Source organism: Tyto alba, unplaced genomic scaffold, assembly GCF_018691265.1.
Source record: "Tyto alba isolate M040663 unplaced genomic scaffold, T.alba_DEE_v4.0 Super-Scaffold_13, whole genome shotgun sequence".
Lineage (NCBI taxonomy): Eukaryota > Metazoa > Chordata > Aves > Strigiformes > Tytonidae > Tyto > Tyto alba.
The window spans coordinates 7,760,744-7,787,055 of NW_024881275.1; the positions used below are offsets into that span (position 1 = coordinate 7,760,744).

At 36.6% G+C, this 26,312-nt stretch overlaps 1 protein-coding gene across 5 annotated transcripts in view; it reads left to right on the plus strand.

Annotated features, from left to right (window-relative positions):
• Window positions 1-26,312, plus strand: part of SSBP2 (single stranded DNA binding protein 2) — a 194,326-nt gene that overhangs the window by 108,038 nt on the left and 59,976 nt on the right. For 3 of the 5 annotated variants that reach the window (XM_042788070.1, XM_042788068.1, XM_032995481.2), the window contains exon 5: window positions 19,249-19,338. The exons of the other annotated variants lie outside the window; for them this stretch is intronic. In XM_042788070.1, the coding sequence (XP_042644004.1) occupies window positions 19,249-19,338 (90 nt within the window). The remainder of the gene's footprint in view (window positions 1-19,248; window positions 19,339-26,312) is intronic. 5 annotated transcript variants of the gene reach the window in all.

Sequence of the window (26,312 nt, forward strand, 5' to 3'; positions counted from 1 at the left end):
TGTAGAGGCTCTGTTATGTAAGAAGCTGCAAACTGTTAGGTGTTTGGCAGGTGATTAATGACAACCTTTGTGAGGAGTGTGAAACAACATGCCCAACCAGTTATATTCTTGCACAAAGTTATACTACAGAATGGTTTGAGTGTTGCAAACATAAGAAAAGCAATCAGTTTTTGGGGAAAAATATAAATTTTGGTTAATTTAGTGTTAATTCCCTGCAGAATTGCTCAGCTTTTCTGTAGAATTAACAAGTGCTGAAATTTAACTGTTCACTAACATTTAATTTCTGGAGAGTGAGAGACATGAAAGGTTTTATTCATGGATGTACTTTTTGTTTTGCTGGGTGCCATTCGTTGGTTGTTTCTGTCCACACTGCAATGTTTGAAGACATTCTGCTCAGCTTAGGTAGGGTAAGTGTGAACAAGATCTGGTTAACACTGACTAGTAGGGCTGGCCTCAGACCAGCTTGTCCTCCTAATTCATGGAGGGATTCTCTTCAATGATTTATACTAGTTTTGTTGTTCAAAACACTGCTTAGGTCTGTTCTGAATTTTTGTAGCCAAAAGCTGCAAGTTTTGGCTGGAAATAATAGCTGTACTTCTTGAACAGGTGAACAAATGGAAAAGGAAGATTTTATTTTTTTTGCCTTTTAAGTGTTGTACCTTAACATCACTAATACAACATTTATCTGAAATGCATAGCAAAGAAATTTAATCAATATTGATTAAATAATGCATTTTTGTTGTTTTAAACATGTTGCAGGGACTCATCTTTAAAAAATAAGATCCTGTAATTAAATCTTGAGTCTCAATGGCACTATATCATGTTGGCGTATTTTTGTGTTTTAATTTCCTTGGAAGATGAAAAGCCAAGTGTCTTAGCTACTGGTGAAATGTTAAGATCCCAGCATGAGACACACTCTAAAATGTCTTAGTGTGATTATGAAATGGCCCTATTTTATAATGTAAGTACAGTAAAATAATGCATGTAATGTAACAGTAGGAAAAGGAAGTGTAAAATTAAAATCATGTAAGTTAAGCTCTTAATTATTTTGTTTTCTACACTGTATGTGTTGTTTGAAATTAAAACTAACTAAATAGTTTGTAAAGTAATTCTGAGACAGTGTTTAGATACAGGAGAAGTTACACAGTACAAATACTGAGAGAAGTTATGGCAAACAGTTGTTCGCTCCTCATTACCTTTATCTTTTTTTCTGATAAGGACTGTGTGCTGCTGTGTGTATGATCCAGACAGTGTACAAATAGGGACACTTCTATTTCCCATTTGTTTCTGACAGTAAGAGTTAAGCTTAAAAATTTGGTTATTTTGTTTAGCATCAAATTAAATCTCAGCAACTAAACTCTATCAGAAGAGGTAAAAGGAGTAGTGGATCAAGGAATTGAGGGGAACATTCAAAGAATGAAACAAGCAATCTATTGAAAAGAAAAAGAAGTGAGAACAGAATAGGCCAAAGCATAAAAAGTGGGGTTGCAGGTACTGTCTTGAAAATATTGGAGAGGAAAGAGGAGAAGAAAGGACCAAGAGATCATTATAGTTAACATTAAGTGCCATACGGCACATGGGCATTTATCCTGGAAGCACACAGTAGTTTTCACTGGTGGTCATGCTGAGGTAGTCAGAAATGCCCAGCTCATGCTGAAAAGGTACACACTCACATATTCTGTGTGTTTCTGGTCAAACCATTAATGAAAGGGTACTCCTCTACATGGAAGTTTTGCTCCTGTGAAGACTTTAAACAGATGCAAAACTTCTTCACTCTTTTGTATTTTACTCACTTCAGATGGTACTTATGTATGTTTTTGCACAATCACTCCTTAAAGTATTTACAGTAGCTTGATTTTAAACTAAACATGCTAAGAATGAATTAAACTATATACAGTGCAAAATACATTATACAGATTAACCATGTGATCAACTTGATGATTTTGATTTAAGTCTTAATATAATTTCTTTAGCATAGATCAAAAATATTTACGTTCTGTTCACTGAAAAAGGTATTGCATTTTTAAAAGCTGAATAATGCTGAATGCTAATAACGACAGGGTCAGTCACAGAGCCTCAGTAGGTTTGGTGTTCGGTATTTTGTATATTTTTCAGGCTTTGGATATGTCCCAGATTGGGAAATCCCTCAGTCTAAAGAACATCCAAAATCTACAAAACAAACCAAACAATGAAAGCCCAGATTTGGGGTTTTATTAAGCGGCCCTAAATTCAAAATAATAAAATGAATACAGTAACTCATAAGTGCTTGGAAAACACTCCTTACAAGGAGTTGTTTTATCGCCTGGCACATTCTCCCAGAGGAAGTGATGAAAGCATCACTGCTTCTGAGTCATTTAAAAGCAGAATGGACAAACTCTGGCACAGGCATTATAAGGCAGCATAATGGTGGTGTTGCATTAGAGCAGCTACCTGATATTCCTTCTCCGTCCAGAAACTGTACGTAGCTTTAATCATACAGCAGGCTCAGCTTCTGGTTACTTACGTACCACCATTCTTCATGTTAATGTGCTTCTCCTTTATTCAGGAAGTGTCTAATGGCATTTGGGGGAGGGGAAACTCATTAGCTTCCTTCCTGAGTAATATAATTTTTATTTCCTGTTGTAACAGTGGCCTCAGCCAAAAGCAACAGCCTAAAAAGTGCATTGGGGAAGGTTGCCTGTGCAAAATATTTTCATCCCTGAAGGGAAATGTTGGTTACAAGACAATTTTGAGACTAACAAGCAGTTTTAAAATACCTTTTGCAGGGTATATTTTAAACTTTCTGTCTCTGTATTTTCTTTAATTACAAGGATAGAAGTGATTCAGAACTGCACTATATAGACTGTTGTGAGTCCTAGACTGCCTTGACATCTTCCAGTCTCCTCCTCTGACCTCCAAAGGCCACCCAAAATAAACCTCCTCGCAGGCTCCAGGTGTGGTTTCTGCAGCTGCTGGCGGATAAAGGGAGCATCGCTGTTGGTTCCTCATGCCTGAGTCTGAGCAGCATCCATCGCAGCTGGAGGAGAGCTCTGCAGATGCTGGCAAAGAGTACCCCAAATTTGGGGTTTTAAATACTCCCTGAGTCTTCCTGTAGGCACACACATCTTTCTCTCCATGTGCCAACTATGGCACAACTGAAATTTGAAAATGTGGAGCAGCCACCTTTGCCTCTTGTAATTTTGTCTTGGCACTATATCATGGCAAAACTTCCAGGTTTTTTATTTTAAAAACTCTCTTTCCCCAGAAATAAATAACCCATACACTCAGAACTAGAGTGCTTGACAAATTTCACAGGAATACGTGCTGGTAGAGTTAAGGGTTGTTGAGGATGAGAAGAATTTAACAGTGGTTACACCAAGTCAAGTAATAAAATGCAAGCTCATTTTTTATGGTGCCTTATCATGTGCACATATATCATTGTCATGCTAAAATTGCATGCTGTTCTGTGCATAAAGGAGGATTTAAAAAAATAATTGGCAGGGTGTATAAGTTCATTGCTGTAGCTGATAAAAGTTGTGATAATTTTACCTCATCCTGAGATGTTAAACATTTTGTCCAAGCTTCATATTGTATATGTTTAAGGCCACCTTTTCATACAATTACTACTGTGTTTTGGACTGCTTTTCATTCTGCAAATTACAAGTTGTTTCATTTGGTCTAACTATAGATAGACATTCACTGAACTGAAATATTTGCACCAAATGTGAATCTAGGTACACATACATCAGTATACAATATGCCACTAATATCTATACAACAATAACACAAAGCTGGGGCCACCAAAATAAACTTTTGGTTATCCTTCTGCTATACAAACTCTGCACCTTTCTCTTGGATTTCAAGGCTGGAGTGGTAACATTTTAATTAGGTGGCAGATAAAACATACCTGAGTAGAAATTATATATTACTGGCACTTGAAACTTTATTACCTAGTATCTCTTGAATTTGCTTTTTACCAAGTTACCCAAAAAATCTCATTATTTTCTTTGTCCAGCTCATCTGTTCTGACTGTGTTTGGTCTCCATATCACAGTGCTGATATGAAGGGGCTAAGAGGACAACAGGAGTGAGGAAAACACTTGTAACAGAACAGTATTTGTTGCTTACAAACTGTGTGAAGCATTTTCTGTACAACATGGGCAGTTTTGAGAAAGCTGTAGTCTTGTTCCCCATTTTAAGGGGTAGCAAATTGAGTCTTAGCAAGTAAGGAGAACAGCCTCTATTGTGTATGATTTTGATTATCAAAATATTGATGTGAGTAGTAATCACAAGGAATAGGAAAACAGACTCTTTTCTAGAAAACAGACCCTGGAAAGTCACTTTTGTAAAGCAAAGGCTCAGTGTTGCACTGCATCATTGGGGAGTGGTGTTCATGAGGAGAATTAAATGTGGTAGCTGTTCATGTCACATGAACTTGGAGGCGTGAAGGACATCAAGCATAAAGGTTGGCAGGTTTAAGATTTGCTGAAATAATTTGCAAAAGGACCAAGATAACCACCCCAGAAATCTGTGTCCTTTCTTTTCATCAGATCTTGCTATGTTTAGGCTGCTTGAGTAGATTAAACAGTTAAATGAAGTACTACTTAATTATCCATTAATGACACAAACTCAGTTTTGTCAGTTTCTGTACTAAACATAGGTATCCCTCCCATGGGACCCTATGCCTGCAGAAACCTGATTATTTTTGTGAGATCAGATGAAGTCCCTGGAAAGCATAAAGCCTAGAATTGTTTCTAGGGATTCAGAGGCTTAGAAGTGGAGGTGAAGAAGAAGCAATGATGGGATAGATAAGCGTTAAAGTTCTGTGCCTTGGATGTTGCTCAGAGGAAATCCCAATAAATGCTGCATTTCCCTTGTTCTGTTAACAAAACACTGCATGGATGTACTATAGGTGGTAGCTCAGCAGCCATCTTTTGTAAGTGGGTCTTACTGTGTCAAAACTTCCCCCATTTAAGACTGAAGGAAGAAGAATGTGAACTCTCTACCACTTACTGTTGTGAATCTTATCAGTAGATATTGAGAGCTGTATAATTTCCCATCAAAAGTCTGTATCACTGCTGCCTGCTTCCCCAACATAATATAAACTATTTACCTAGTAGTTGGGGTCACTGCTTAGAGTGCCGGTTTTCTTCAACAATTTGTAGCTTATATTATCCCCTGATACCACAGCACTTGGGACCAGCCAGCTCTGTAATTAACCAACCAGTCTGTGAAAGCGTTGTTTTTTCTCTATGAGAGACAGGAGAAATAGTGTCATAGAAGGACATACTGGAGTCAGGATGGAGAGGGAAAATGCCTCTTGACCACTGTAGTTTAGGATGGGGACAATTTTTCAATTTTTATTTTTTTTTCGTGATTGTTTAGGATGGGGAGTAGACTTCAATTTTTTTTAATTCTTATTTTTTCTTGTTACTAGCCTGTGTATTTCATAGTTCTTAGACTGCTGTGGTTTAACCTGAGCTTAAAGTAACTTCTAACAGCTTTATGGTCCAGAAGGTGTTAAGGTGACACATGGGTGTCTAGCTGTGTCATCCACTTTAGATCCTTCAACGAGCGCAGCTGAACTGGATCTATCCGTACTTTCCTGTCTGCAAGCCTCTCTGTATTAGATGAGAGGAGGAAGCCAGCTTTTTCGGTAGAGTGAAATATATATTATTGCAACCAGTAAGCACTAACATTTATCTCTAGTCTCTTAGGTCAGCTTGGACACTGTCCTGAAGCAAAGGTGACCATGACAGTTAGGGTAGCACTTGTACACTTTGTTATGGAGCTTGGGAAAAGGTGCTTGCTTTTGTTGTAGATTACTGTTATGTGACCTAACTTATTTATATAAATAATGTTTTTTATACCTGCTTAACTTCATAAAGGTTCTTTCCCTATAGTATGTGAATCTTCAGTGAAGATATGTATACCCATAATTCATATTTAAAGCCTATCTATATCTGTATGCAATCTATGCATGTATAAATGCTGATTACAAGCAAGGCTGGATAGTACCATTTTTTGTGACAGGTACCTGACTGATTCCAGCTGCTGATAATTCTGCCAGTTTGTGAAGGGAATTTTTCATACCATGTTTCTGGTTTTATCTGAATTTGTTTTTTTTTCATGGGGTGCAACAAAGAATTACATAGTGAAGCAGGAGTTTTGGCAATCAGTCTTAAATCAGCTGGATTTTGTCTCTTGTTCCCTGTATAACATATGTATTTGAAAATACACTACCAATATTGATGTTTTCCATGTGGGTCTGCAGAAGGATGGACCAGCCTGGTGGGATAGCTGGGTGCATAAGTGGAGGATGTGGAATCGGCATCCCTTCAGGAATAGAAGTGCCTTGACTCCACTCCTCACGTCCGGGGCTTGCTGGCAGCATGGAGGAAGGGCCATGCCAGTATCTATGTGGGAACTACTTAAAAACTTTAATAATGATAGAATAAGAAAAATATTAAGATTTTAAAGGTGTGTTTAACAGCCGTAGGAGCTAGTTAACCCTAAAAGACTCAGGTTTTCATTATCACCACTATGGATTTTCACACCATAGGGTGTAAAATAATTGGTTCCCTGAGGAGAAGCAACCTGAGACAACCACTTGGGTTCTACTTGCTTTTCAGTGTGACTTGGGGACCCAGTGAGTTTGCTCGTGGCTGAAGCTGGGGTTTTTCCCAGTGAGGCTGTTTGTTCCTGGCTCAAGTCCTCAGCAAGCCATGGGGTGCATGCCAGGCACTCACAGATTTTGTTTTCTCGTGTGAGACACTGTAAGTAATTTCCAAAGAAAGGGGAGTGTTTATGTTTTTTATCTTCAGTAATCCATTTGTGTCAAACTTCAGGGACTCTGCTGTTCTGCCTGACTTCTTTGGTGGGGTGGCAGAAGAACTGCTGGGTTGCAAATGCCATTTATTTTTTGGCTTAGCGGATTTTCTTGTTTTGGTTTGTTTTTTTTTTATACCCATATCCTGAATTATAATAAAGTCTCAGACATGTGTATCAGACCACCATTCCAGATAGAAAGTGTTTGAGATACAGGCTGAGTATTTCAGATATTGAAGCTTTTAGAAGAACATCTAAAAAGCCTTATACAGGCAGGTCCTTAGAGGACTGGGCTCTCTGCTGTCCCTTGAGAATGGATGGCTGCCTCTTTCTTGAATTCTGGTACCTCATGGGGGTATCAGGTCAGGCTCCTGTTATTGGTAAATTACCCAAGATAACTACTTTAGAGCAAATAGTCACCAGAACGAAAATGCTAGGTCTTCATAAGCACTTAATTCTGGTTTAGCACTTTGAGGTGTTAGCTCTGTGCTGAACAAGTTACATTTATCCAAAGATAGATATTCAGGCAATGTGAGAAAAATGAGATACTTTACAGGCTAGCTTTTCATGAGTTTTAACTTCATAATATTTTTCTTCAAATTTGCAGTGTTTTTCTCAGACTTGAATGTTAAAAGATAAACATTTTAGCTGTTCTTTAAACCAAAGTTACAGGTATGCCTGGAAAGTTCTATGTAGTAGACCGTATTTTCTTATAAATGCCAGGCACCATACATTGCATGCAACACTTCAGTTAAACTAAAAATATTTGAATACATACAGCATTTTAACAAAGGTGAACCTCAGTCTTGGTAAGGCTGATCTCCCTGCACATCCTTTGTAGATGACGGGAAAAAATACACTCCTCCAGAGGATGTCTCTGAGTGACTTTCTCTTTGTGTGGCTGTAGCGGGAGCCTGAGGAGATGACCCTCACTAGGCTAGTTAGTGTTGCATGGTAGGGAAGTATTCCTAAAGTCTTTATTCAGTGTTAAATGGAAATTGAGATATTCCAGCATATATCTGTAATTTTCAAATGCTTGTTAGTTTACTGAAAATGTTGGCCTTGTGGTGATGTTTCTGTTTCTGGAATTAACTTCAGGATGTTTAGAAAACAGCTTAATTCTTAAAGAAAACAGAGAATATAATAATAAGAATAATAAGAATGATGATGTGTGGTGGTTTTAATTGAAGTTTCTTAGTGTATTAAAATGAACACGTACTTGTTGTGGAATTATGCATTTATTTTTCAACACCTGTATATGTAAAAAATCCCACTTATATTAAAGTAATGAAATTCAGGCTGGAGACTCTAAAGAAAAGTATGTATTGTGTTGTGTGCCGCTAACTTGATCAACAATGGAGCTAATGTTCAAAAAATCTAAATGGCTGCTTTGGTATGTTTTGTCTGTGAAGATGTGCTGTGAATATTACAATATTGTGAAGTCACATATTTCCATGTTTTAGGACAAAGTAATTACATTTACAGCACAGCCTTGAAAAATACAGAGATACATCTGTAGTTAGTATTTTAGTAATGGTTATTAAAGAGGAATTTCATGACATGAAGATCTAGAAAAGAGCACCCAAATACACTATTTCTTGAGCAGAGGAGCAGTTTCATCATGAGGTAAATTCTGGAGTTTGGCTTTTTCTAAAAGAAAATTCAGGGTTTTGTACATATGCTTTATTTTCCAGACAGCTACGTATGGAGGTAAAAATGCATTTTGGATAGAGAGGGAATTACTGAGTTTGGCTTCTTTTTTTTTTTTTTTTTTTTTTTAATTATTATTATTATTTTTATTTTTTTTAATTTTGTTTTGTTTTGTTTTCTGAAGGTATGCATATATTGCCAAGATTGCTGAATCACTCCCAGGTGACCTAAGGATAACCCCAAACATGTCTAATTTGCATTTCATGATCAAAATTTGGTCTTTCAGCTCAACAGTGTATTTTGTTCATTTGTGTTTCATAACTTGGAAAAGACAGAGGGATGCAGAGAAACTTTGATCTTGTTGTTACTAATCACTATATTCTTAAAATGGGAGAGAACTTGACTTGAGTGGGGTGCAGAGGCATGAGAACTGGAATACAATACCATGGCAATATTAAAATATTTGGAAAACAAAATTAGTTTAACAGATTAAATGATTAAAAGACACTGTACCAACCAGCTTAATTACTAGAGGAAGTTAGGGTATAAGACATTCTTGTCACACTAGGCTAACTAGCTTGATTGTTTGTATCAACTGTGAATTTTCTGTGGAGCATCAACAGAACAAATTGGAGCATCTTTGGATCAAGAAGAAAAGACTAGCAGTGATCAGCCCACTTTGTGCAGTATGTCATGGTTTAAGCACAGTGATTGTCTGAGTATTGCTTAAACTCATACGTGGACCAAGCACTGTATTTCTAAAAATCAGCTTTCGCTACCTGTCTTTGACCTGAATGGAGAGGATGTCATATGATTTTTCACCATTTGAAATTATTTGGAATAATTATTTCAGGAGCTATCCATGTTTGACTGTGCATATTAAAAATATGCAGCAATAGTTCTCTTTTTTTGCAATCCTATCATCATGACTCCAACAGCTGTTGAGAAAATACTGAGAAAAGGCAGTAGATGCAGTTTTGTGTTTCAGCAATTTTAAATGTAAAAGCAATGCATTGATATGATAAGACCAATCAATTAAAAATCAATCAGATACTCATAACTTGGTCGTGTAAGTTAAAAGATTTCCTCTGATCATTTTCCGCCTTTTTGGGAGAAGCATCGTCACAAATCTTCATTCAAATTCCTCATGATGAGGAAGGCAGTGGGTTAAACCTATGGTCTGAAATGTCAGTTATTCAACAAAGATGTGATCTGGAGGTGCAACTTGGAAAAAAATAGCACATTGAGTATTTTGTGGTTGTTAAGCTAGCAGACCGAAGCGGTCTTGGTCTCCAGGGAATCTGGAGGAGGGGTGTAAGTGTCACTTCTGGAAAGAAGTCATTTCATTGAAATATCACTGCAACTCAGCTCCAAGCTGCAACAACAGTGTTTTGTGTCCTCAAGTGCCTTTAACTTGTCAGCAGCATGGTTATTACTGATGAATCAGACAATACTGCTTCATTTTATCAAAAGCATCACGTAACTCAGCTGGCTCACCTTTAGTGTTTTGATTTTGTACATAGGTACACATTTCTTAATAAGAGAAGTCTTGGAATTAAGCTGAAATGAATGCCCTTACTTTCCTAGAAAATCGTTTTCAAACATTATTTGAAATATCATGTTTTTCATCTTCATAAAGAAAAAGGAAAATTCAAATATTCAGCTTTTAAGTATAGTTCTATTCAGTTTTGAAAAAGAATAGACAGAAATTTGATACCTTATTTGCATATTTAAAAAAACATTATTTTTGCACTTTTTTTTTTTTAAGTGAACTTTCTGTTGATACCTATGTGCAGTGCTGATTTTAATAACTTCCAGTGACTAATAAAGGTTCATTTAAAAACAATTTTTCTTTATAACCATATGTTAGAGAAACATTTGTGTGGAAATTGTTTTCTAAATAATCCAAGAGGCAGCAGCTAAGAGATGGGACTAAAATGCTGGTTTTTGATAGGAGTTTGAAATCCTTTTATTCACTGATAGCAAAGCTTTCCTTAAAAATAATTTGCTACCCTTAACAGTATGCTTCCAAATTAATACCTGATTTTCAGTTCTGTAATAGAATTTCACTACCTCAGCAAAATAGGATGAAGACCCTAAATCGGGCACTGGGACACAGTAAAACAAACTATAATCCTACTTCAGATATGGGGAAGCTTTGTTTACAGTGAGGTTGTCCTGGGAGTAGGATTATTTATTGGGAAAAAATAATGGATGGAGTCCTGGAGTGTACTGTGCTTATCAACAGGTCCGCTCCTCATTAAGTGAACAGGTCTGCTGATGTAAATTGAGCAAAACAATTTTTTTTCTCCCAAAAGAGATTAAATGTCTTTTTTTTTTTATTCTGATAACAGATATACAACTCAATTATTAATAGAATTATTATCATGTGACACATATTCTTTATCACTCATAATAAAGTGTAAGATGGAATGAACAGAAGTACAATGCCAGAGTCCAGATCAAACTGTAAGGAGCTGCAATTTGATGAAAACCGAGAAGTTATGAAGAATTGCATTATGGCCTTTTACAGTTACATTTCTCAGACTACTACTGTCACGTGAATACCTTCCTGTTATAGAAGAGAAATGAAACATTTTAGACAAAAATATATCAAAGGAAGTACACTAAGAATTAATTAGGTCTTGTGATCCAGATCTTTCAAATCTACCTTTTGCGGCAATATCTTCAATTTATCTTAAGCAATCCATGGCTGCTCAGTCTAGGGATTATGGTTCTTTTGTGTACAGCAGAGCATTCAAATGTTCTCTAAAAGGAAAACCAGCTTATTTAAAATTTTTAATTTTACTTATTTTTTGTTCAGAGTGATGACTAGTTGTATGTTCTGTCTTGGAGAAGATGAGAAGGTTTCTAGTGGTTAAGCAATGAAGTTCCTCTTAATATTTTTTTCTTTGAGTTGTGGTAGGTAAAAATAATGGAGCACTATTATAGTAACTATAGCTAATGGCTTAAAATACTTGATAAATTACAAGTTGAAGTTTTTACAAATGCAAATTTGCAGATCTTGTTACAGTGTTAACTACAGTATGTGTGGCACTTTAAGCTATCAATGACCCAAAATTAATCATGTAGTAAATGTGATTGGAAACAGTAATTGTCCATCATTTGTCTTTCCAGGGGAAAAACAGTAACAAAACCAAAACCTTTAAATTTCCTAATTCCCTTGAAAAACTTTAGTAGTACTAGATATTTATCCTTCATCCTCAGGAAAAAAAAAAGAGAGCAATTTTTATAGTGTTCTTCTAAAGGAGACAACATATTTACGTAAAAAATACTCAATAAAATGCAATAAAATGTAATACACAATTTTACATGTCTATGTTCAGTTAGTTTTTTGTTTGTTTTCAGTAAGCTGGAAAAGGCATGACATACTGTGAGATAGAAGTATTCTTTAAGATAGTAGCTAGTGAGTTGGTAATAAGAAGTTAGCTTTTTGATGTATTATAGAGTTCCCTGTCTTTATGAGAAAGCAACCAGAATGCTGTGCTTAACTTAAGAAAATTGCTGGAAAAAGGAGTGTGCAAGAAAGTGACAAAAATAGACAGTTGGCTTTTGGAATATTTTTCTGTTAGTATTGTGATTTTGGTGCATCAGGGACTGGTCACAGCTAAACATGATGGCCCCAATTTCTTCTGTTCCTATTTATTTACAGTTCTCTTAATTGGCATTGTTGGATGTGATGAATTAAGCAATACTGATTTGGAAAGACATTTGACTTTCATATGAACTTACTTGTACATTCATCCCAGAACTATAAATTGACTAGCACAGTCTTATTTATGCTTAGCATCATTGTGAGTTTTCAGCATGGGTTTCAAGGACATTTCTACCAAAAATTAAACATTTTCTGCTTTTCCTGCGAACAGTATGCTGCTGTCATCAGTGTTTCAGACTTGGTACCAACAGCGGTTGTAGTTGCCCTGCGTTGTCCTTCACATCCATCCTGACACATGTTCTGTTCAGTTTGTTTAAATTACCTATACATTAATGTCATATACAAAACTAACCTGAGATGCTGAACATTTCTGCTGCTGATTTGATTCATCCGGTTGTATTAATATCCTCCATGTCAGAATATTTTTGTCTGTTTACTGTATATTTTGGTTGCATATAGGAATATATTAAACCATTATATTAATACTTATACCACAATTTTAAAAAGACATCTACATTCATTCAGGTTAGAAAGCTTAGTGATTTTAAAATAAAATAATAATTGGTTTATCTATTACAGGATCAACATGATCCTTAACACCATGTTAACTGCCAGTTGTATCTATATTTCAGTATTTTAATTTGAGGAGTGAATACCTCTTAGTCACGTCAAGATTTAGATGAAATGTAAAATGATACTGCATATATAATACAGCTAGTTCTCAGAATTGCTCTGTATTAGATTTCTTATGAAAATAACACTCTTGATGAAGAACCTGGATTTCAAAGAAACTGGTTTAAGTGTTATTATTTCTGAAGATCTTGCCAAAATTCTCATGACCTGACTTCTCTCTGAAGCAGGATTCAGAAAGAGGAAAGAAAGCTAAAGTATGTCTGGCATTGCTTACAATAGTTCAGCATACGCTAGCATTTTTTTCTGATTATCACTCAAAATCAGATATGAAGTTTTTGAATAATCAAAAGCAAAGCTTTCAGTTGTATCATTAAAGTAATTAGAGTCTCAGCAAAAGGAGTATGAGAAATAGGAGTTCCTACACTATAGAGTACTCTCAGTAAGTGCTGCTTAGGCTTTGGACTTTTGAGATCTGGCATAAACAGAAAGTTTATTGGGTATTTTTAGTTGATTTGCTTTTTCTTGACCTTGAACCCAGAAGAATAGTAGATACAACATGCAGTTGCAATAATTTGCATCCAGTTCTGCAGTGAGATGTTTCTGCTTAGGCTGTTCAGCTTGTAGGACCCATGAAGGCATGTTGGGGATTGGTTCTTCCAGAATGCTCTCAGACACATTTGTGCTACAAAATTTTACCAGTATGAAAATTTAAAAATAATCATATGGATGCTGCTAATTCACTTTCATGTGTCCACCCCGGACTGCCTTTACTGCTACATTCACGGTACATCACGTTCACCGTGCATCAAGCCATTCAGCAAAAATGTGTGAACCTTCTAGGTAGGCATTGCAGTGCCCCTCCAGTGAGCACCCCGTTTTACCCTAATATTAGGGGATAAGGTTCATCTTTCAGAGGCTCTGTCAGCCTGGAAGCATCAACAGGCTGTTGCTTCCATCAGTATATGGAAGAGTCACAACTTGGGGTGACAGTAAAGTGTTCTCAGGCACACCTCACTTGTGTGCTGTATGACAGGAGGTATTGTGGGGGTAGGAAAGCACAGTTGCATCTACTGTGCAGATAGTCAGAAGAAACATCTTTAAAATGGAAAATCGACTTTTTGACTGTTTCAGACTCTGCCTATAGTAATAATTTATTTTCAAGCCAGCACAGTTGACAGCACTGGCAGACATCTGTGCCTGACTAGGTCTAGCTCCATGCCTTCTTTCAAGCCAGAGTTGTTAATGCAGCTCCTTTTTTATCCTGACACTGGCTGTGCTCTCAACAAGCTGTTGCTCCTCTTCCTCTTTGATGTCATGTTTAGCATGATTAAATCCTAAAATAGGGGTTTAAACTTGCCTGCATCATGGACACTGGTGTCAGTAGTTTTGGTGTCATCTAGCGGCTCATGTCTCTGCCTGGAGTCCAGCAGGGACTTCTGCTTGCATGGTCTTCATAGCACAACACACCAGTACTATGCTCATGCTTTTCCACAGAAGACAGAACGCAGGGACACTGCCTCCAAATAAGCTGGCAGCAGGAGGGATTGACTTGATCCTTGACAGAGCTGAAGAAGTGGGTACCCACCACCTCTAGTAATTCAGCAGGAGCTAGGACTGTCCAGCAAACTCAGCAGGTTTAGGGCTGATGTAGAGGAGGTTTATGGAGGAGGCTTGGATGATGAGGGAATTGAATGGACAAGAATGGCCATAGATCTCTTACATATGAGGTCTAACTTGTCTTATCCTTCATCAAGTAGATTTCATCATTCATCATCAAATAGACTTCTAAAAAATTAGAAATCTCCTTTTTGTAGAAAAAAATGAGTAACAGGTGATAAACTGGATAAAAGTAAGGATGCCTTACTCTAAACAAAATACCTGAAATTAAATGCCCAGACTAGTGAAGGAGCCAGATGAGGATTTTTATGATAAAATCAAGTCTTTTCTTTGTAAAATTCTTTAATTGCAAATGGAATTCTTCTGTGAGCTTCTGTCATAAACCACTTCTTGTGATAACCTCAGAAAATGCCCTATGTGTTGCAGATTTTTATATTTCAGATACTGTACTAATGGAATAACTAACCTTCCTTATTTTTCATTTACTTTGTGATTTCTTTGTTGTAAAACCAGCCTAAACCATGGCTAGTTTCATTTTTTTTAATATAATAATCTATTTTTACATTGTTGAGAGTAGCTTGGGTAGAGCAAAGGATGTTTCATTGAAGTACACCATTTCAATCAATAACTGTAAAGATATACCATAAATTCAGTATTTTAGCTACAAAAGGAAATACAGTTTTCCATTTTTAAGGAGGTAAGATACTATATAAAAAGATAATACAATTTAAATTTTCTTATTTCATCTCTTTATGAAAAGCAGGGAAAGCAAATTGCAAATAGTAAAAATGTCAAACCAATGGAAGTATAAATGATTAACAAGTTGTAATACATGCAAAAAGAAGTCATGGTTTGCTGTGGGACTGTGAAAAAATAACTTAATTATTCATCAGCATAGAATAAATAAGAATATTTCAATGCAGCAGTTGCAGATTTGTTTACTGATGGACCTGGTATAAGTTCTTAAAACCATTGGATAGTAGAAGCTAGAAAATGTGATATACCTAAAACACTGAAAATGCTTTATTTCTGGTTTGGGGACTTCATTGCCCATCAAGGAAGAAAATCCCAAACAAACATGAAAACAGAAAAAACCCCAGTACCTTACATAGTAAAGGATAGAAATTGATGTTTCTGTAACACCTAAGACTGGACTAGTATAGAATGCCTATAACTACAGTATTCTTACAATTATTAAGTGGTACTTCAAATGTCAGTAAAACTGACCTACTATTATGACCACTCAAACTTCACATCATTCTGTCCACCTTCCCACTCAGAAATACAGAGGAGAGGTGGTTTTGCACAAGTGTCTGCCAAATACATGGTGTAATTAAGTCTCAAATAATTAGGCCAATTAAAATAAACACTTCGAATACTTCCCCAAAACATCATGGTCCACAATCAAAAAATGGCCAACATTAGGAAATTAATTTAATTTTGAGTAACTAGCCTGAAGCAAAGAGCTAGTTCCCTTCTAGTTGAGACCTTTTTCTCTGGAAAACACGAAAACCAAGACTGAGTAAATTGGTGTGGATCACTTGATGTGTAATCACCTCCACAAGAGCTTGCTTTTCTTTCTCCTTCATCATCACAGATGGTTCGTCTGATACACATCTGATGGCACCGATCAGATATTTTGGCCACCCTCAGGGCAGCTCTCCAGAACGGACTTTCGGAGGAGGCTCTCCAGTCTCTTGTGTTGGCTTAATCCAGCTCCTTTCTACATTTCTTCTCCACCAGTGAAGTTCCACAAAACCCACTCCTAAAAAGTGGTTATTTTGGAGCGATATCCCCTTCACAGGAATTGGCAGCACCTCTGAAAGCAGTGTTTCCTTACATGTGTGAGATAGACTTATGGTCATTCATTGCTATGTCTGTAGCTCAGAAGACAAAGAATTGCCCTGTGCCTGTTTCACCAGTCCTGGGGAGTTGTGTGCTGATTTCTGAGGTTCACCAAGGAACAAAGCTGGCTTTCTCTGGTACCATTGCTAAGTCAGATTCAAAAACAGAGGGGAAAAGAAATGGTGTTTTTTAAACACACTATTGAGACAATTATGTAAATGTTATCTTTAGGCATATTTCTTATAAAGCCTTGTTAAGAAGTTTAATGGCTAGCATATAATCTGAATCCTTTTCTACCTTTTCTTAAACTGTTAAGTATATTTTACCATTTTTCTTTTTAAAAGTGATTTTTAAAATGTGGGAAATACCATGAACTCAGCAGGGGCAGATCCCTATATCCCTGCTGAAGCACTGTATCCACAGAAGTCATTCCCTCCTTTTTACAAGCATCTTTTGTAACCTGGGGGCTCTGTCAGAAGCCGATGTTGATGAAGATGTCTATGACCCATTGAGTGCATTAAGGCACTCAGACATGCGTTAATGCCTAGTATAGTCTAGTTTAAATAATGTGAGCAGGAGTGAGGGAGCCTGGGATGGGAAACTTCTGAAAACTGATTGTGTATCAGAGGAGGTGCTGCTTAGCTCTTTTTCCACAATCTTGCAACTTGATAGTGTTTTGCCTATTTGACTTCATACTGTTGAGATGTGTTTGTCCAGTGATTTATTGTAGTTTGTTCAGATGCTTCATTCTGTAGCGTTGGCTCCACTTGACATTTTACAGTTCATATTACATGGCTGGTAAAGATGGACACAGCTAAGGTAGCACAGGGGTAATCAGGAATTAGTATGCAAGGAGGGATGATAGTGTAATAAGGTTTATCATTATTAGTGCCCCTTTAATGGGTTACTCCTTCTTAGTCAGAGACTGCAGTGTAGGCTATTTTGGACATTTTAAGGTGCTCAGGCTTTTAAAATCACTGATTTTCTCCATCAGTGATGCTGCTGTTCTCATTCCTCATCTGTACATATGGAAGTAAGATCCAGCAGACTTCACTCAAACTATATCTGCACCTATTCATGATTTTACTGGACATTGTTACACAATGCTTAGTTTAAACATGTCATTCTTTTGCTTAAAAAAAAAAGGTGAAAACCTTATCATCTGTTTTCCTTTGGAAATTCAGATAATCTGAAAGCAATTAGTGGACACTCACAAAAGCTGTGCAAAAGAAAGAAAGGGCAACAAAATTATGTTGTTCTTCAGGAGTTATTTCTGTGTGTTCACACCACTTGTTTTTTTCCCCCTCTATCTGGGAGACCAAGAGTCTGCAACAGACCTGAGAGAAGTACCTGAGATGTTCCAGGGAGTCACAAGATTTTGCATGCTTCTAAGCAGCATCATACTCCAGGCTCATGAACTTCAGGCAGCATCCAGAGAGCGGCAGTGGCTAGTGGAGAACTGTCTGTACTTGCTACAGCTTTAAAGGCTGGTTGGGTTGGTTTGTGGTAGCTGCTCCTGAGAAGGTATTATGATTCAAAAGTACTTGCTACATCCAACTCACCTGACTGTCTTTCTCTGTCAATTGCAATTATGTAGTATTCTAACACTGATCCCGCAGAACAGATCCTTGCATAAACAAGACCCTTTATTACAGGTTTTTCTAGTGAATCAAAGTCTTGCACTCAGTTCTGAAGCCAGCATGCTCTGCAGTCTTTGTATTTTAATGATATGTTCTAGACTTTTGTTTGGAAAGAACATACAGCTTAGGCGCTAAATATGCTACTGCTAGTTGTTCAGAAATTTTATTTCAAAGCACGGTTTAAGCCATTGAAAAGTCTGTGGTAATTAACTATTTCCTTTCTGCTTCTTTTAAAAAGGTCAGCCCTTCTTTGTGCCAGTTTTCAAATCTTTCCAGCATTATTCTTTAATTTCCTAGATAGTGTGCCAAACACCTGGAAATACAATTTCCAGATCTGTATCTTTTGGATATCAAGTGTGAGCATACAATACAGTGATAAGTTAATAAATGTGAGGCATTCATATTCTGTGGAGCAGATGTTGGCAGGTCATTAGTAAGCTGCAAGTGGCTCTCAGTGTATTGTGTGTGCATGAGTACTTTCACAGAACACTGTAAGCCTTTATGGGTGATTCAGCCTTATGCCCTACAGAAACATATTGCAGGAAGGAAGACTGCTAGAAATTAAAAGTAATTCAGGTTCCAATACATGACAAGTATAACAGTTTGGCTTCCCCTTTTGTGACAATCTCTTGCTTGTAAATTGCCAGAAGCAATATTCTTTACTTGCTTATTCAAACTGAAGGATTTGCAAAGGTAACTAATTTCATCCTCTGATTCACATCTTAAAAATCCATCTTTTTACTCCTCTGAAAATGTAACCTGAATTCTTCTAATTTGTCATGGTGGTTATTTTTGGGGTTGGGAAAGTCATAAGCATTGCCATCAGAATCGTGAGCATTCGTTGTACTGTTTGTAACAGACTCCTGTTTTGAAGCTTGATGTAGTTCTGGAAGTATATTAGTGTCTGCTGAAATTATCTTTAAAGTGCTTGGAAATTGCTGATAAAATGTATAAATTACTTTCTTTATGCTATATGTATATCCTTGTGCATGTGTGAGGATGTTTATACACCTAATACAAGAAAAAGTGTACGAGTTACATTCACATTTGTGTATATATAGACACACTCAGATACAGTATTTTTTAAAACCTAGTAGAGATATCTAACTGACAAGCATTTGTATATATGTGCAATCTCTAGCATCCTTCCCTTCAACATACATTTGTTATTTAAAAAAATCATTATACTTGTATAAATGAAGACTGAACACTATACAATTTTAATTTACCTTCAGCTAAAACAATGACATTATGACATATCCAGAGAATTACTTTCTGCATTTTGGTCAGGTTCTGCGGGCTTTTTTGGTTTGTTTTTTTTTGGGGGGTTTAATGCCTACCATGCAATGACAAAGGTTTATTCTCCCTTTGTTCTTTTCAGAGTGCTGCAGCAGCTCCCAGTCCAGTGCTAGGAAACATTCCCCCAGGAGATGGCATGCCAGTAGGTCCTGTACCACCGGGTTTTTTTCAGGTATTCAGAAACAATATGATTACAGGAATTTTAGGACAGAAAATCCTCCATAATACTGTTTACGAGTCTGGAGAAAAGGTCCTGTTCTAAACTATGTCTTACTATATGGTGCAATACTTGAGAGTTTATTTTTAACAAAAGTGAATAGGTGGAAAGGAAGGGATCTCTCTGATTGACAAGTATTTGATTTATGAAATAGTACATCACAACTCATTTCAAAATTCCAAGGATAAGAAATTATGTCAGGTTATGAATGCAGACTGAAAATGCTTGAATATAATTTTTAAATAATTTTTTGTGATCATATACACGCATTGAAACTTTAAGAATGTTGTTGGTTGTGTTTAGCTCTGTAGTAAAGTCACAGGCCAGATTTTGAAGACGTTTAGGTTTCAGTGGGAATTAGACCTACGTAGTTAAGAATATCCCACTGAGCATTGCACATTGAAGATCTTAACCCAAATGCCTAAAAAAACAAGCCAAGGATTTAGGCCGTGTGTCGCTTCTATTAAGTTTTGTCATATATGAAACTAAATACCCAGTTAACACTTTGGACATTAACAGTACAGAATACTGTAATGGAAAAAATTGCAGGTCTTAGTGCAAGGCCTATCTAACAGTTGTAATCCAAGATTCATCTCCTCTTCACTAAAGTGGTTGTTTTTCTCCACACGGGCGAACTGTGGCTGTGCAGCAGGATCAAAAAGTAGCAGCAACTCTAGAACTGAAATGGTACTTTAGGAAGAACAGAGATTTCCACTTCACAGACTTGATCTTATGATGTGAAAGAAACAACCCAGATTTCTAGAATTGTAATGTGGGGAGATCATCATGATAGGATGTTCTGTAAAATTCAGATGCTGAAATCCAGGTAGAGACAAATGTCTTTTTCCTTCTTCTCTGAGATACATAGACAAAAGAAGCATATTTTAGCTGGAAAAAAAAAAAAAAAGAAAGATTTTATTTATTTTTTTTAATCCAAATGGTGATTGTACAAAAATGGCAGGATATCAGCAGTTTTTGTTTACACTGTATGTAAGTCACAATGTTATTTGTATGATCTCCCTTTTCCGACAGTCACAGAAGGAGAAACTGCTATCTGCAGTATTGATACCTACGTAAAGAAACCCTCAACCTGGCATGAAAATGTTATTTCCTTCATCAACTCAAAAACTGAGGCATAATTTTTAATACATGAATGAAAAGATATTTGCGAGTGAAGTAGAAAATAACTGTTGCCAGTCACAAAATCCTCAGGAGTTGGCAGAACTGATGAATTATTTTATTTCTGCTTTTATTGTTTTGAACAGCTGGTTAGGTAGATTTTTTTCAAACACAATATTATTTTAATTTTTATATTGTATATATATTTCACTTTTTCTTATTTTAGCTGCCTACTCCAGTTGTAATGTCAAAGGAATTCAAGTTTAAAGTTTTTTTTTCTTTTATTGTCTTTGAGGACAATTAAGGAGGGGAAGGGGTTTAGGATAAGTACATGAAATATAGAGAGTAACTATTTTAAAGGTTTTTCAAGAGGAGGATGTGGGAGTTCTATTTTTAGAAGCATTAAAAGACTTCTAGCCACTCTACATCTTTAAGATGTAAGAAAGATGATAGAAAGTTAAATATGGGTAAACTTGTCTGTCAGGATTTGACTTCAGTCTTACCTGAATCCCCACCAAAAGCCTGCTCTTTTTACAAGGCCTGGGATGGAAAATAAACAGAGGAAAATCCGTTTTCAGTGTAACACGGTTTATTACATTAATCAGAGCCTTCATCAAGTCAACAGCATGGCAAATGAATCTTCTGCAAGGCAGGTTCCAAGAGCTGGTCTGCACAGTTGATCTGGTCTCCGACAGACATCACCCTTCACCTCTCCTTGAAACTGCTGGGTTTGTGCCATCGTTTCTCTCTGTAACATGCAACACTCAAGATTAGTCCCTTACAGTTCTAGTTGATAGAGATCGACTTTTCTTGGTTGAATGGCCTTGTCAACAGAAGAAACATTTTTCAAGAGATTAGTACTTTTTTGCTGTAGTCATCTGATTAAGAATACAGGTAAAGAAATAACAAGCTAGTTAGGAAATCCAGCTGCAAGTTTGACAGTGGATACATTGATATGGTTGGGAGCAATCCCAGCAAGGGGAGCTAAGGCAAAATCCAGTCAGTTACATAACAGTGTGCTGAAACTGTAAGGTTCAGCAAGTATGTACCGACAGTCCGTGACAGTGTGTTGTGATGTTGGAGTGGGTGTTGTCAAGAAGCAGTTAATATCTGGTTGTAATACCTTCAGAAGGAGCTGAATCTTACCAGTGTCAATTTATCTGAGGACAAGAAAATATATTGTCAGACATAGATGTGTATGTACACCTTGAAAATTGAGGAGCATAATCTGCTGCCATAAAAAAGCAGGTGAAATGACAAGCAAGAAAGAAAAACTCATGATCAAAAATTCCCACTTCCTTCATAGGTGCTCTCCTTCTAGTACACTTTTAACTATACTGTTGGTTTCTGTATATTCTTCTGCAATTCCTGTGATCCTAGCTGATCACAAGAATAAACCAAATCACAGAAAACATCTGTCTTGATCTGAATACCATGACAGTTCAGCCTTTCTGTGAACTGCTGGCCTTCTTGCACTGAGAGTTTGGAATTCAGACCTGCAACTCCCTCCTAGATTATGAAAGTGAACAATTTGGAGTTTTAAGAGTCAGAAGATGATAGAAACTGTGGGAGAATGGTGCTTACATGTCTATTTAGTTCACTAACACTTTGCACTACAAAAACATTGTAAAGTTTCAACTTTTCGCAACCTAAAATTTATCTAGGATGTCATCCTGGAATGGTAAGGATGCCTTTTGTTGCTTTCATGAAATGTTTGGATTGATCTAAGCTAAAGCTGTTGACAGCCACTACCTTCCAGCTGAACTCAGAATTGCTACACGATATAATGTAATTTGATTTCTCATCATTACTGGCTCTTGGTTTTGCACTGCAACTCTATTTTAGTATGCAGCACTAACAAATAACTGGGATGTAAGCAAAATGGATGCTCTTGCTGCTGCAGTTGCTTCTTATCAGACAGGTTGGGGAAAAGTGGCAACCTAGGTGGGGACTGTGCTGGGAACCAAGAAGCATTACCTGCATTCCACTTGTATTGGCACTGCTGACCACTAGCATTATTTCTGTGACCTTTATTTTTTAGAAAATAAATTTCTGTTTTAATAAAACAAAATAATGCAGTACACTAGTATAGTGTTTGGAAGTAGATAAATACAGGAGAAGTATGATTCCTCAGACTGTATCTGGTAGGATGCTACTCTTTGTAAAATGTGTTTTTAACGTAGATGAAAGCCACTAGCACTGATGTTAATTAGCAGTCTTTGGCATTTTATGCCTGGTCCACAGATGCTGAGTTCTGAAGACAGCAGTTGAATTTATCTTGTATCTCTCTATACTTGTATTTTTATACTTCAATTCAGGTGATGGATGATGATCACTACAGTGCTGACAGTCCAAAATGCAGCACCTTGCAGTGATGCAGTGGAAGGAAGGTGGTTGAGTTGTGTGCACTGTTATCATCAACTTTTGTTTTATAAAGAGAATTATTTACAGTGTCAAAAATTAAATTTGAAAGTCAAGAAAGCAGGTTTATGTGGTGTTAGGATGTGTCTCAGTTGCATCTACTGGTGTGTATGTATTTTAATGTAACTTTAAATTTCGTAGGTACATTTTTTTATCCTCACCTTCCTTCAGTACATAGAATAGGTGATACTCTGGAAATAAATCAGAGTTACACAGTAACTGAGTCTGCTTTTGGTTCATTATCAGCAAAACCGAATGTATGGGACTACAGGAGGAGTGAGGACAATAGTTCTGTCATACAAGACTCTTAAACCTGAACAATTTTGAGTTGATTTTGTCTCAGGCTAAAATAACTGGTCAGGTGCAGCTCAATGAGGGTCATGTCTGGTGAGTTAGTGCTTCTGGTAAGTTGCTTTCTTAAATGTGGAGCTTCAGAGGAGGTTAATGGTTGTGAATCAAACTGTGAACCTGGATGCTAAAAAATGATATGCAACTGGGTAACCTAAGATAAGTCATTTCCATGCTTTCTTCATGTTGTTCCACCCATTAAAACAGAATATCATCAGTGACAATCCTTTTAAAATATTACGGATTACTTGGGCAACAGAAGTTGTATAACTATATTAGACTGCATAAGGGTAATACAACTGTCTAAATTTCTGAATTGCTCATCTAACTCCAATCTGGGTCTTGAAATACTTTATCAGTTTGCCAGTTTTCCTCTCTAGACTACATCCTGTACATGGAGCTAAGGTGTGAGGAAGACAGCTATGTTAATAAAATAAAGTCATTTAGGACATTTTCTGTGCCATTTTTTAGCATCAGAGTTACTCTGTTGTGAATTTCTTCATGTGGCCATCCATGGTGATCAATGTGACCTAGTCTTCATCCCTCTTTTTGGAGTCCTATCTGACAATGAAATAGTAAGGGAACTGGAGGACTGAATAAGATTATAGGTCTAGTTGTTAGAAGATGCATATAATGTCAGCAGCCAGACCTTTGCACAAGGTTCTAATAAACTCATTTATGGTGAGTTAAATTCATCAACTTGTAATCAAAGAGGATTAAGGAATAGATTTCAGAGAGTCTCAAGTTTTCAGATCCAATCTGAGTTTCAGTTTCTGGCCTGAGGACAACCAGCATTTTTCACCAGGGTTGGTTCTGTGCGGTACATAACTGTTACTTGTGAAAGCCCTCTTAGATAGAGACAGAGCAATGTGTTCAGTAACAGCCTTCCTTTCTTCTTCTTGAGGACTAGGAGATTGGGGAAAAAAAAAATCATGTTTTATACTTGCACGTCATGATACCATATGCATTTAGAAAATAACAACATGAACATTTGCAAATACTGTCATAGAAGTTTGGAAGCCTTGTATACACTTCCATTCCATGGCACACACCAGTGTGCCCATGTGAAGTGTGAGGGTTGTTTTCTGGTGCAAACTGCTGCTCTTCAGGTAGTGAAGTACTGGCCCATTTCCATCCATCTCTCTACTGATCTTTAAATTGGCTAAAAAAGTTAAGATACATTACATAGGTTTTTTTGCAGACTGTTTATTTGATCTTTGTGGACAGTATCAGCTTTAGCAAGCAAATAAACGGAGGCCAGTAGGAAGTTTCAGAGCTTGTGTTCATTTAAGTATTTTGAATTTTTAAACAGAATGAAAAGTATTCATTTCACAGGATTTTATTTGCCTTTTAGTTACTTTTCTGTTTTTAACACACCTAAATTCAGAGTTAGAATAATAGAATCATAGAAGGATTTGGGTTGAAGGGACCTTTAAAGGTCATCTAGTCCAACACCCTGCCATGGACAGAGACACCTTCCCCTAGACCAGGTTGCTCAGAAGATCAAAGTTCTAATCCAGTGTAATTCATCACATTTCTCCAAGTTAGTGACAGCTAGCATTGTTGAATAGCTGACCCTGGTTACTTACTTTTGCACTGCAATTCTAAGAAACATTTAAATGCATGTTTAATTAAACCCCAGTTATCTTCACCTCTTCTGTTAACATGGTTGACCAAAAGTTTGCCATGTCTGTAACTGTATAAGGAACCTGTCATGTTTTCAAAGGCACTCAGGCAGGTACCAACATTGGGTTTCTACTTAACTCACTTGAGAGATACTGCGGAATGGTTAACTCTTCAAGTGCCCACTGAGATTTAGAGGAAGCAGATGGTTTGATAATTGACAGTTCACTTGTTTGATTTGGTAATTTTTTTAAAAGTTAAATACTACCACTGACCATGACTTTTCACATATAAGTAAGGCACTCTTTCTTTTAAATGCATTCTTTTTTCCAGCAAATTTTAAAAAAAATTCTTCTAGTTGAACTTATCACTAAACCTTATTTCCATAGTGCATATATATTCTAAAGGAATTGTCGAGTGTTTGCTTCATTCACCAATTTGTGATCATCAGATATACTTGGAATGGCATGGGAAAAATGTGTTGACACCATGTTTGGAATACAAATGTTACATATTCCTCTTATATAAAAGGGAAAAAAAAAAAACAAACAGACCAAACCCAACCCACCAAAGTAATGTAAGGCTGTCATGCCATCTAGTGGTAGTTGTTCATTGTCATTTTAGCTCAACCCATGTTATTCTAAAGTGTTATTTTTAGCCTTGTTGTGCCTTAGTAGAATTGACCTAATGCTTTAGAAGAGCATCAGTGCAGTAAGACACATGAGCAGAAAGAACTTTTCAATTTCTTTTCCTGCCTAGTGTTACTGTTTGCTATGAAAAAATGAGTTTAAATAGCATATAGATAGTGAAAATAAGCCGTTAGTGATTTAAAAATCAATAACAACACACACCTCTTACATTTGAAGCAGAAATAGCGAACTATTTATATTTAAAAAGAAAATGGATTTGTAGGCTTTTGTGTAAGGCTATAAAATATCTTTATAATATACTATTTAAATTTATTCTTATATTTACAGTCTATACTAAAGTCATGGTTTGATGCATTTTAAAAAGATAGAGCTTGTATTATGGATTCAATAAAAGCAGCGTTTGGTTAAAACAGTTAAATCCTTGCTATATACTCCCAATAAAAGTAACAAGCAAAATAATTGAGGTGTTTTCCAAGGAGAGGTATAGAATATCTGCTCCTTTTTAAAAGTCATTGGTCAAAGTCTCCCAAACAAATACACACAGCACCTTTACATCTCCTCTGATTCCATGGCAGCTGGGGTTAAGCCATCCCATTTGTGGTTTCACTGAGTCCTTCCACTCACTTTAATCTAGCTCAAATATGTTAGTCTCCTGGAAGCTACTGCATTGGCCAGGGATCTGCTGAGTACATGATCCTCCGTCTCAGCCCCTTCACACTCACAGAACATCCTCCCAGATTGCTCATTTGAACAAGCATCCAACAGTAA